Source organism: Colossoma macropomum, unplaced genomic scaffold (assembly GCF_904425465.1).
Source record: "Colossoma macropomum unplaced genomic scaffold, Colossoma_macropomum, whole genome shotgun sequence".
Classification (NCBI taxonomy): Eukaryota; Metazoa; Chordata; class Actinopteri; order Characiformes; family Serrasalmidae; genus Colossoma; species Colossoma macropomum.
The window spans coordinates 1,052,549-1,066,126 of record NW_023494798.1 but is presented as its reverse complement, the minus strand read 5'-3'; the positions used below and the strand labels follow the sequence as shown (position 1 = coordinate 1,066,126).

Genomic DNA, 13,578 nt, shown 5'->3' with positions numbered 1-13,578 from the left:
AGGACCCCTGATATTGGTTCTTTTTAATTAAAACTGAGTCCTCCCATCAGTTTAGATCAGCTATAATGTGGAGTTGAACTGTAATCGACCAATCCTGTTTGACCTTTCACACAGGGATTGGAAAGGGCTTCTGTGCATCGATCCTTTTCCTACTGCATTCAAATGACGCAGCGTAAATTACAGTGCACAGTAAAGCGTTCTGGTTGGGGGAGGCCTTAAGGCGAAGTTTTGGGGGTGATAAATGGGCCTTTCATTTACTGAGTGGCAGCTTGCATGGCAAACTGCGATAACATACAGAGACAGAAATAAACAGACAAGAGAGAAAAAGTAGTTTGTTTTTTGATTAAAATACATATAATTACATGTAATAAAATCACACAGCATTAAAGTACAATAAAGCCCTGAAGCTTATTTCCATTGTGGCCCTCTTAAGATTACTATTGATTGCCATTGATTATCATTGATGTCATCTGCCTTACTAAAAGGATCACAGTACTAATTTTATACACATTTCAGTTTTTAGAAATATTTGAAACCTAGTTTTCCTCTACATCACAGAGATTTGACTGTCACTCCATTTATATACACACAGTTAATGCAGTTACAGATGGATTATAAAAGCAGGTTGTGAGTGTTTTTCTCTCTAATGAGTATTAACCATATGTTACATGCAATAACCTTCTCTCATTTCTTCTCTTTCTCCCTCTGTGGTCTCCATGGTATGTTTCTTTCTGATGTGTGGTTGACAGCTATGTGAGGGAAGGACGTCTGAGATGTAGTAGAGTATGTTTTGAGTTGGTGTGTGCTTCTGCATAGGGCACTTCTGAAACAGTGACATCTCCATTTTCTTCACTGTAATTGCAGAGGAGGAAAAGTTAAATTAAGACATGCACGCTGAGCAACTGTATATGCATTAGGCAGGGGCATTCTGACTATCTTTGATAGTGGAGTATCCGTAAGAGTTCATGATTACATAACTGGTGAAACACGAAGAAGGATAAACAACACCAAAAAAGGAAAAAAAATATTTTGTTTGAAATGAATGTAGAGCTGTGGCTTACCTTTTTAGGTGACAGCACTGGTGTTGCACAAAAAGATTAGGATTCATGAAAAAGAGTGCATTTCAAATCATGCTTTATTATCCAAGAACAGCCGAGGGAAATCGGTAGGTCTTCATGTCGGGTTGTGTAACGTAATGAAGTCTCAGATGAGCTGCTAAGCTGAAACTGTAACTTACTGGTAACACTGGATGCTGATGGAGACTCATCATCTTACACAGGTACTTATTCCTAATTAGTGGACGATCAGCCTGTTTAGCAATAAAAGCTGTGTTGTCTCTGTCTTCTCAGTCACGTCTTTAACATGTTAAGGCACTCACATTTCAGACTAGTATCCCTAGTTTCCTGTGTGTTTGAATCTGTAGAATTGGTTTTCCATGGTTCAGATAAGTCCCTGAAAGATTTATTGTGTGGTCTGAGGCCTGGTTGGGTTTTTGCCTCGTCAGATGCATTTCTGTGGGCTGTTTGTTGACAGAGGAAAAATGAATGAATAGCTGGAAAAGCAATAAACAAAGTCCCAGCAAGTTTTTTGTGGATTTATGCAGCCCCAAATGTACTCATTTTAGACCAACAATAAACTGGTTGAGACTGTGTTCAGCTGCCACTTGTCTAAAGTATTAATTATTTTCAAAATATTTAGATTACAAGTCTGTATCATCTGTAGTGGTATTGGTGTCACACAGCAGCTCTGAGTTTTGCTTTCAGTGCTATAGCTATGTCAGGTTTGTAAGACATTCTTTTAGCAAATCTTTAAGCATAAACAGCACTCATGAAGCATGGACTAATAAAGGGTTAGCATTAATAAGGTGAATTAATAAACATTATATATATATATAGATAAATGCTGTTATGCTGCCCACCCCTATATTGTGATATTGGCTTTTATCAGTACCACTCAGGTCTTCTCCACAGTACTGAAACTGAGCACACACACCCAGTCCAGTCAAACCCATAAAGGATCTGGAGGTGCTTTAGCCATTTTGTAAATTTGCATTAATTTATTCAGTTATGCATTAATATATTCAAGTTATGTTTGTTTGTAACTCATCTGAAAGGAGCGACCACACACACACACACACACACACACACACACACACACACACACACACACAAGTAAACACACCCTCGAATCCATTAGTCTATTCCTCTTATCTGTGTTATTCTGATGTTGTTGACTGCAGGCCAATGCACATGTCCAACCGAGCTTACTGCCTCAGTGTATGTATAAACGTGTGTGCGTGTAATCTTTCTGTCACCATGGAAACCCTGGATTAGCACAAGTATGTGCGTCCAGTGCTACAGAAAGGGAAACCTCTCCATGACGAAAGCATGACTGTGCACAAGCAGCTGCCACATGACTTTCCAGTATATGCAGTGTTATGCTGTGTCATGGTTTTTAGGGACTTCTTTCGTACGTTTTCTTTCTCTCCCACCCTGCCAAACATTTTACCGCAGGATTTGGCTTGCCCATTCCATGTCAAAGGTCACGGCCCAGATGTCAGCCCCGCCTCCACCCCCTCACACACACAAACCCCTCTCACTCCCCCCATTCACAGTGTGTGGTATAGTGACCCCAGGCTAGTGTTCGCTGGGGACAGGGATAGGCCTGTTGCTGTGCTCGACTGGAGTTTGATGTGAGAGGTAACACAAGATCTTCATAAGTTTGCTGAATATAAATGCATCAGACTTAAAGGAAAGGCTCTCCTAAAAAACTACTGGGGACTAATTACTGTTATCTTACCTAAATAGCAACAGCACGCACTACACTCACTGCACTGTTTTGGGCAAAATGCTATTCAGCAGACCCTCCACAGATTTTACATGGGAAAACAATATTAAAGTGAACATAAAAGTGAAGTGTGAAGCTATCATAAGGTTAAAAAAACATTTAATAAAATAAAATTTTCAAAAAAAACACTAGTTTTAAGAATTTTTAAGAAAATAGTTAAGAAAATAAAATAGGATAATTCTTAAGAAGTTATTTGAAGAATAACATTTTTTCGTAACTTTTTTCTTAAGAAAGAAATTAAGAAATAGAAGAAAGACACTTCGGTGAATTCAGCTCCAGATTTGTAGGTTTGATCATACATTTCAAAACCATTCTCACCCCAGTCCATATATGGAAACTAAGCTTGCAAAAACAGCTTGTTTTGAATTGATTGTTTCTGTGATGTCACAAAAATGCACTCATTTACATACATCCACCTTTTCAGCCTACAGCGGTTTAGCCCCACCCATTCACACTGACGTTTTAAGCCCACACTGCTTTTTGAAAGTGGCACAGTACAGGGCAGCCAATTGGCACACAGCTTATTCATAAACAGTTGTTGCAAAAGTTGGAGCACCCCCAGTCAAATTACATATTTTGTTGATTTTCTAAGTGAAAACATATGAAAACGTCTTTTACAGGAAACAACTTTAAATATAGATTTTTCCTGCACAATTTCTGTGTGTTTGCTTAGTATTAATACACACTTAATTAAAATGTATTAAATTGTGCAGAAGTGCCTTTTTTTGTGTAGAGGATGGAGAACTTATTTTCACTTGATTCACTTCATATGGGCTCTTTAAATATAGGCACTAAGTATATTATGAATCACAGAAAAGTGCAATACTTGCACTTATATTAACATTCACAGCCATATAGAATGTGTGATACTGCCAACACAAATAAACAAATAATACACAAGATAACTTGAAATCCATGAAGATCCACCAAATGGCTAAAACTACAGGTAAGCGTAGAAGGTGGGTCATCCGAATAATGCCTGAAGTCACGGAAGACATGCAGGTAATGTTGAAAGAGGGACATCACTGTCTTCTCTCCCTCCCCCACTCTTTCTGTGAGGGCTGTGGAAGGCAGAAAGAGGCCCAGCTCGTGTTCCTGCCCCCTGACCTCGGATTCTATAGGAGTTTTATCTGAGCTTGAACGTTGACCTCTGTTAGGAGGCTCCACCGAGCTTCCTCAGGCTCGGAATCCAGAGACCACACCCCCTTTCATCCGGCCATCCAATCACTTCCTGCTACCTGGACCCAGACAGCACTTATCACTCCCTGATCCAAAGGCCATAAACAGATTTTAAGTAAATGGCCAGACAGGCAATTTTTTTTGAACTACTGATTGTGGTCAGTGGTCAGCAAAAAGTTAAAACTAGTTTCGTTGTGACTACAGCAGTTGATTAGTATTGATAAACTGATTCATCTAAAAGCGACACACAGACATCTTCAGATCCACACCTTAAATCCAGTAAATGACAGTGTAGTTCAATTTTAACTTACTTTTATTTGTTTATATGTGAACGGTGCACACTAATCCACACCACTTCATAACACAAATGTGCCACATTCAGCCAGATGGCTCATTTTCCCCAGCTGTCACTGGGCAGATGTTTAAAAAACGTTTGAATGTTACTTCCAAGAGTAAGCTTGAACTGTGATCGTGTAATTAGCTTAATAATCCAGTTGCAGCTGCCAAGATATAGGTGCACGCAACCTGAATCTTGACTGCTTGAGATGCTCACTTATTGCACCACTCTTTCAGCTTGTGTGCCATCTAGTGGCCAGTGTGAATACTGCATGCATCAAGTAGCAAAATCTGCTGAATTCAGATTAAGGCCTTTGAGGGTCACAAAAAATTGCATATTATAGTTACTACCATAATCCATATAATTGATTCAACTGAATAGCTCATTATCAGTCCCTCATGCTGAATCAGGCATTCAGTCACTTGTGAGTGATTTCAGACCAGTGTTGCGATTCATATTTGAATGCAGTTATTTTCCTCCCAATATATTAAATACATCAAGTAAGCAGTGATTGTGCATTAAAATACACAGAAGTGTGTTCCCTGCAGAGGATGTCTTTAAATACAGACACAAAATATATTTTAAATCCTAGGAAAGTGCAAGCAACTGCATACATTGATACTTACACTTATATTAACATTCACAGCTCTATAAAATGCATGATACTGCCTACACAAATAAATAATACACAGAATAACCTGAAATATATGAGGAGATAGCATTACCTACCGAATATACCAAATGGCTAAGAATTCAGGTTGATATGAATTAAGCTCCAGTCTTTTTATTTTTGAAGAAGACCAGCACACACAGTTTTCCAAGCTTGAGGTTTGAGCACTGAATGTATTGTGCCAGAAAGTCAGCTCACAAGCTCTGTGTTACAAGATCAATGTCCCCACTTAAAGCTTGCTAAGACAACACTGAATAATGCAGGAAGTGCTTAAAACTGCAGCTTTTACATTCTGAAAACTGCACTCCTTCAAACTGCAGTTGTGATATAAATACAATCAATCATTCAACCCTAGATGAAGCTGAAATCTTGGAAGCCTGGGCCACCAAAACAGACAGATTTTCTTAGTTTAAACAAACAAACAACCCAGAGCAAACGGTGTTGAACGCTGCACGTCTCGTCCTGTTCTGTTTTCAGTAATCATATGTTCCGCACTCTCAGTGCTATGAGACATTTAGCTGTCTGACCTTGCACTGCAGTGTTGGTGTAATAAGTTGTGATGTGGGTGAGATGCAGAGGTGGGATATGTTTGTGCTTTCCTGCCAAGCAGGAGCTCATTAGGCTGACGGATGTTCTGCTATTTCTGAGTGTCCCAGGAGTTTGCAATAGATTGTCGTGCTATTGGTTTTAGGACATTATCATGCTGTTTTGATACAGTTCATCAGTTTGCTTACTGTGGTCAACATTCCATGTGCATTATGTTAGCAGCAGTGTTCTTTCTTGCTACATGAAATTAATATTTACATTTTTATGAGTAAAAATTGTTGGTAACACTTTCTTTTACAGTCACTTAAGTTCTGGGTATTGACCTAGTAAAAGTGGGAAACAAGGTCCAAAATAGTAGGTAATTGTTTTGGGTAACGTGATGGTGAGTTGCAAGACTAAAATACACTGAGGTTCTAGGTATTGACTGGGTAGGTGTGTGGTACAAACTCTAAAGTGCTTTAAGCAGGAAAGTCAATGGGAAATGCCTTGAAGTACTAGGAAAAAGGCAGTGCAAAGACATAAGAGTTTTAAGTAGTATGTACCTGTGTATTACCTAGAAATGAAGCTGAATCTGGGCTGTTAAACAATTCTTACTTAACTGTGTGACATTAAAGTGAAATTTAGTGTGAATGTGTAGGTGTTTTTGTACTTTTAAATTGTGCTACAGCTTTGTTGCTCCAAATAATTATTTTTGAGATTTATGAAAAACATTTCAGTGTAATTTAGTTAGACTGTCGGGAAACTTGCCCTCTTTGCATTCCAAAATACTTCACAGTTTGTACCATACAACACATTCAACAAGTCATTCAGAGTGGTTTGATGTGAAATGGTTCATTGTATAGAAGACTAACCTGCTCAGATTACTTTATAAGGATGGTGATGGGAGCCAGGCATTGTTGTGCCTAATAAAGTAATAACATAGGTATAGCCATTTTATTTACTATCCAAAATGGCCAGCGAACCTACATGTGTCTTCTCACTTTGTATATGTAATGCTCATGACGGTCAAATAATTTAAATCAGAAAAAAATAAGTTTTCTTTGGGGACTACTTTGCCTTAGAAAGGCCTGCCTATACCCCTCAACTATTAACAGATTAAACAAAATATGTTTTAAGCCAAAACTTTCTCTCAGAACTGTCAGAAAACAGTGGCTCAGTCACCCAGCAGTGTATTCTTTACCATTCAATGCATTAACTTTGTGTGAGGGAGCCTTTAGACACTTTAAACATTTCAGACGTCTGGTTCCTATCACCACCACTGTGAAGAGTTTTAATTTGACAAGCTTCTCTACAACGGGGCATTTCACATCAAACCACTCTGAATAAACTTGTTTATATTGCAAAGATTTAATTACGCAGAAATTTTTAAAAATTGATGCAATTTCCCTGTTCCCCTGTTGTTGTTGTTTTGTTTGTTGGTTTTATTTCTTTTTTTGAGTTACTGAAACATTTGTTTCATCTCTTCCTTTCATTCTAGAAATCTTAGAAATGTTAGATTAATCTCATAATTATTATATCAGATATTTTGGGGATCTCTGACATTTGACTCGGCCTGCACATTTTTCAGAAATGTTCAGAGAAATATTCTGTCTGTCTGTCTATCTATCTATCTATCTATCTATCTACCTATCTACCTATCTATCTGTCTGTCTTCTCTTTTCCTCAGTGGTTTACAAATACTTTTCTTGGTCAATGGGATATGATGTCTGTTTTGTGGTCTTTAATGTTCTAGAGTGCTGTTTGGTGCTCTGCTTTGCATTTGCCTTTTAGCATCTTATTAATCAAAGGCTGACCACTCGGATAGTTATTGAACCAACATCTGCGAAATGGTCTTTGTTCCCGACTCTAAGGTCCTGACTTTGGCCATGTCACTGACCTCACTATTTCTGTTTGTTCATCCATCTCGCTCTCTTTCTCTCTGTTTCCCATGATCTTTTGTTGCCTGGTTTAACCTCTGCGAGCAGGCTGTGAAAGGGAAGTGACCAGTGGCCATGTGGGGTGTGTGGGTTAGTGGGGGATGGACAAGTGTGACTGGAGGTTAGGGTGAGATGACAGGATAATTGAGGTATGAACAGAGAGATGAGCACTCGTCTTTTGTTTTCTGCAGAGGGAGGAGAACAGACAGGGTTTCTCAAAGCTGCAGAGCGTTGATCTAATTGATCATGCCTCATAAATAAGAGACTTAGATCAATTGTAGAAAGCGTCTATTGGATATCAAAAACAAAATATCATGATATGTTTATGTATCATGAAGCTTTTTGCCATTTCTTACATAAACAGTAAAGAGCTATGAGTGCTGAGTGGCAGTGATTGTATGTGTGTGTTTATGCACACTGAGAAACAGTGAAGGTTCAGAAAACTGTATCATAACGTAATTAGGCACGATAATAATAAAGTTATCCCAGTCATCTCACCTACCCATATGGGAGCATTCATATCTGGTAAAAATTCACAATTTGTATTCTCCCTTCTTTCTCTAATCAGATCCCAGGAAGAAATACCACGTCAAGCTCCTGGCCTTTAACTTCATAGGGGAGGGTTACCAGGCTGACCGGACCATCAGTACTCCAGGATGTGTCTGTAAGGACCACCACACTTGATCACATTAAAATTATTTTAATTTTAATAATTATGTTACAATAATCATATTACTCTAATGCAAGAGTGTCTGTATGCAGTATGAGAAGTGCATACAGTACTGACACAATCACTGACACAATTATACTGACAGTTATAATTATGCTGCGTGCTTTATGTTAACACACTGTTCTCTCCCATTCAAAATGCAAGGGACACTCCAGTGTTACCAACCTAATCTGTACAATATCTGTAGCATATAATTCATTTCCATGGGCATTAATTTCACTGAACTTAGAAAAGGACATTGACTCAGCACACAAGACATGCATAATGGCCTTGATTGCCTGAAACAGGTGTATTAGATTAGAGTTGGACCTAAACTCTGCAGGGTGGTAGATCTCCAAGACCAGGGTTAGGCACCCCTGGTGTGAGACAAAGCTAAAACAATACAAAAAGAGTTCCCCAGCACATTCATTTTGTGCATTAATTTTCTTGCTTATTGATTTACTGACATACTGTGTGTTTATATTGCTTTGCATTAAAGCGGTACGTGATCGTTTGGTGCCCCCACCTCCTCCTCCCCACCACGTGTACGCACGGACAAACAGTTCCTCCTCCGTCTTCCTGCACTGGGCTCGACCCGCCTTCACCGGCGGCCAAACTGTCAACTACACGGTCCGCTGTAACCCGGTCGGCCTCCAGAACGCCTCGCTGGTGCTCTACCTACAGACGTGAGTACTGCTGACCTGAGGGAGGGAGCGTTTATAGCAGGGGCCTAAACTTTTTGTCTTGGGGGCCAAAGTGCAATGCTTGTGGTGGCCTGAGGGCCAAAAAGACAAAGAAGACACTATATTTTGTTACGAAAATACTTCAGAAACACAATTTTCAAAGAAAATAGACTTTAACAAGTTATATATAGGACAGAAATATCACTGCTGTCGGAAGAAGTATCTCCAATTTTAGAGATATTTCCATTTTTGGAGATATATTTCCATTTTTGTTTTTCAGTTCTTGACGTAATTTGAAAATGCCTGTTGCCCTTTACATTGTATATACATTTTTTGAAAGAGTGGACCAAAAGAAATGGGCCCAAAATTACTTACTAGAAAAAAATCTGGTTCACTTGACTTACATTAAAAGTAAATTAGGTTTTACTCGTCCTGTAAAGTTACCATTTTGGAGACAAAAGCGATGTGTTTGTTCTTTCGTTCGGTGAGAGTGCCTTTCTGGCAGGTCAAATCAGACGGCATGTGCGACGCACTTTTGGCAGCCCCGGTTTACAGTGTCTGAAACAGAGAAGATAGACAAGCATAAGGGCATACAGCTTGAGATTCTCTAAGGAATGTCATAAATTAAAGCATTTAAGAAGGATGACTTTAGTAGAATATTTACAGTTAACGAACTTCAGTTAATATCTTTAGTAGATCTGAATTCCGCAAGCTCAGCAGTATGTTCAGTATACCCGACAAGCAGTATGAGGCCATTTAATCATTCCTGTCTTCCTTTTTGGTTGTTTGCTGGCTGCAGGGGGGATCAGAGTCTGCTTGTGAAGGACCTGGAGGCGAATACTCGGTATGAGTTTGCTGTGCGGTTGCATGTAGACCAGCTTACAAGCCCCTGGAGCCCTGTGGTGTATCAGAGCACTCTGCCAGATGGTGAGAACTAACCACTAGTTATAGTTATTGTTCAGTATCAGTATTTTTTTGCTAAAACAGTTATTGCCCAAATCTTGTTGCATCACAGGTTCACTATTCACACACAGTAACAGCATCAATCATGAAGTCTATGGAGAGCAATTTGTGCCAGAAAAGCAGTCACTACATTAAAGGACTACACATGACATTATTTTTCTATAGTGACATGTAGAATGCTTGAAAAAATGAAAAACAAAACCTCTGTTGCATTGTTTTCATGTCGTTTGACCTCTTTACTGAGAAACAGTATGTGAGGATTAGCATTTAAAAAATGAAGTGTTGAATTTGTGTCATAACTGAATCTAATCCATCTTGAAATTTACTCAGGGCACGGCTGCATTGCTTTCCACTGTGCAGTATTTTAAACATTTTTGCCTCATTGAAACATTGAACATGTGCCAAAATGAAAAGCAAAACCTCTACTACAGTGTTTTCATGCTGTTTGACCTCTTCTTTGTGCTTCAAATGTGTTTGCCTCATTGAAGTGCGACCAAAACAGTCAAATGCAGTGCACACACAAGTACAGTAACATCTGTGTCACATTTGAAGAAAAAATATTGGATTTGGGCCACTTTTACCTGCTGTGTGAACAAAGCCTAAGTGGTCTCATTACTACGAGATTTCCTTCAGAGTTGGTGCTTTTGTCGTGCATGGGGACTGATGCGTTTTTTGAATTGTAGCTTGCTATGTAGTTGCTCTGGCTAATGCTGGTTGTTCTCTCTGTTGCTCTCAGCTCCGTCTCTGCCCCCGGCGGGAGTTAAAGTCACTCTGATTGAAGGAGACACGGCACTGGTGTCATGGAAACCACCTAATGAGCCCAGTGTTGCTGTGACACGTTACACCATCCTGTATGCATCACGCAAAGCGTGGGTTGCTGGCGAGTGGCAGATCCTTCAGAGAGAAGGTGAGCAGTGTGTGTGTGTGTGTGAGGGCAGGCGGTCACCAGCGTGCTTGAAATTTATAACATGCAACGTCTGAGTATGTAAGGCATCTGCGCTTAGCTGTTGAAGTAAAGACCCACTAATCTTTTCAAAATGTCACGCCGTTGAGGAATGGTAGTGATTGCTTACCCACAGAGGCTTCGTAAAGAAACAGAACATGGCTCTGAATGTTCTTTATAACAGCTCTTTATGACTGCGGCTAAAGCTGCACATTCACTGACCTTCTGTTATAAATCAGCCTACTGCTCTGAAACGTCTCCTTGGACTCCTGTGGAGCTTAACTGTGAGCATGTACTGGCAGTTAGAGCTACAGAACTTGTGATTTATTAAAGCATTCCTTTTTGATGGCGGGTCAGAACTGCTGTAAATATGGTGTACTGCTTTACTGACATCCTGTACATTTATATTTCTCTATCAACTGGAATAAATGTGTAGGAACTGTCCCTGATGGAATAAATGTAGGATTGTAGGAGCTGTGACTTAATTGCTGCTATAATAGTTCTTGACTATTATTCATTATTCTCTTTGAGTTTTTTAATTCTCTACTAATTATTTTCTCCCATTGTCTGAAACTTGATATTCAAATCCATTAGGTAATTATTGGAAATGCTTAGAAAAGAAAAGGCTTTGTCTTTCTTTGTCATTAATTTACTAATTTTCTTTACTCAGGGAGCATCACCATGGCTCTACTGGAGAATCTGCAGCCTGGCAATGTGTATTTGGTGAAAGTATCCGCCTCTAATCAAATGGGAGATGGGCCTTTCTCACCTGCTGTAGAACTCACTGTTAGTTCCGATGGCCGAACTTCTGGACACGCCTCTCACTCTCATGGGTCCACCCATGCCACTGGTGTGTAGGAAAACCTGCAAGGCATTTTTCCAAATGACTTTTTCAAGATTAAAGCATTGTTATTACAGTCCTACACATGACTGGAATACACAGATCAATATTTATTACCAGTATTGATTTACTGTACTTGAAATTAGTAATAGCTTTTTTATGCTGCTTATTTTATTGGAGAGTATTTACATATCATTTCATAATATTGTACCCTCAGAGAATACTGTGTATTTGAGCTTGCCTGAGGTAAGCTGTGTGGTACACTTTCATGTCTGCTCTGCTCATTTTGCCCTGTTTGTAGGCTTTTTATTGTTTATGTGTTTTGCTGGAGAGTGTGTTCCTAATGCTTATGGGTGTCCCTGCAGTGTTTTCTGATGGCTTTTACCATCTGGACCAGCGGTCAGTGACGGGTATTGTCGTAGGTGTGTGTATTGCATTCACGTGCATCATCATCTGCGCTCTCATCCTGGTGTGCCGAGGCAAAGCCAGGTAAGTGTTCACCTGATTATAATTATTTTACTCTTTAATTCAGAGAATCAGCGATTTGCATAGTTCAGTGCTGATTCAGTGATTCACTTTGTTGAACTGATTCGGTGCTGATTCACTGACATGAATACATCACCTCACAGGAAGTCATGTACCAGCAAAGTCATAAGGCAGGGAAGTCAAGGCCCACCAACTGCTACGCTCCGAGCCAATGAAAATCAAGCTGAGAATGCTGATGTCATGGTGCCCATGATGAGAGAGCATTTCATTGATGCAAAGGTAAATGCAGACAGTAGAGTCTTTTCATAAGAAGATGGATTATGGCACAAAAGTGTTAATAAACCATGTGTTTCATTCTCAGGGTGGGACAGATCTGATCATAAACAGTTACGGCCCCGTCAGACCCACAGCTGAGACGAAGAAGGAACAGAGATGGAATTTATTTCGGAAAGAAAACAAGGTATGGCATAGCGGACAAATCCAAGTGTTTACTGACACATATTTATGTATTTATTAATAAATGTATTGCCCAGTGTTACTAATTATCTCTCAGGAAGGGTGTTGAAGTAGGAAATCACTCACACTTTTCTCAATAATTATATTTTTCGTCAATTAAGATTGATTTGATGAAGTAATGGTTTCTGTAAACTTTACCAGTTCTTTTTAATGTAAAAGAAAAACCCTTGAATAATAAATCTAGTGTTCAAAGTAATAAAAATATTTCTCTCTTTTTTCCCCTCCTTATGTCGTCAACCTCTCTTAGCAGGTAAAGAAGGTCCCTGGAACGTCTTCCATGTATCAGCCAGGCACCACTCTGCTGCGCTACTCTGACGAGTCACCTGGAGCAACATCGCTACAGCAGCCGTCTTCCCTCCACGCCCTGCTGGGACCACAAGGGGGCGACTCAGAGGGCTCCCACTCCAGCGAAGGCAGCCACGAGACTGGAGACTCAGGACGCTACTCACACGACGAGACAGAGATGACCAACCTGTCGTCGAGCGCGAGCAGTCGTCCCGCGTCCCTCAGCAAAGAGGAAAGTGGGGGTTCAGAGGGAAGTCCAGATCAGGAGCGTGAGCCATACCTCGCTGTTGAGCTAGAGGAGATTACATCGCCATCTGCTGGCCTGGAGGAAGTGCGCGGTGATGAAGCTTTTGTAGCTGTACTTTCCCTCTAGTGGTGAGCTGTTATTAATGCTCACTCCAGGTCTAACTTCCACAACACTTCCTACCTCCTCTCTGCTTCAGTGGACTAGTAAGCAGAAGCCCCCGAACCACGAGGCTGCTTTGAATCACTATTTGGTTTGGCTGTTCAGAGCCCTCCGTTTCAGTGAATGTGTTCTTTTCTTTTCATTTTATTTTAAAAAACATTTGTGTTTGAAAGGAAAAAACCTCACCCACCGTGAATGTTTTTGAAAAGATTGTCCAAACAATGTGAAGTGTGCGATGTTGCGTTTTCAGA

At 40.0% G+C, this 13,578-nt stretch overlaps 1 protein-coding gene across 1 annotated transcript in view; it reads left to right on the top strand.

Annotated features, from left to right (window-relative positions):
• Positions 1–13,294, top strand: part of prtga (protogenin homolog a (Gallus gallus)) — a 44,918-nt gene extending 31,624 nt beyond the window's left edge. The window contains exons 11-19 of the mRNA XM_036585604.1: positions 8,064–8,159; positions 8,704–8,890; positions 9,687–9,814; positions 10,587–10,757; positions 11,464–11,643; positions 12,000–12,123; positions 12,264–12,399; positions 12,482–12,580; positions 12,884–13,294. Of these exons, the coding sequence (XP_036441497.1) occupies positions 8,064–8,159; positions 8,704–8,890; positions 9,687–9,814; positions 10,587–10,757; positions 11,464–11,643; positions 12,000–12,123; positions 12,264–12,399; positions 12,482–12,580; positions 12,884–13,294 (1,532 nt within the window). The remainder of the gene's footprint in view (positions 1–8,063; positions 8,160–8,703; positions 8,891–9,686; positions 9,815–10,586; positions 10,758–11,463; positions 11,644–11,999; positions 12,124–12,263; positions 12,400–12,481; positions 12,581–12,883) is intronic.
• The last annotated feature ends 284 nt before the right edge of the window (positions 13,295–13,578 follow it).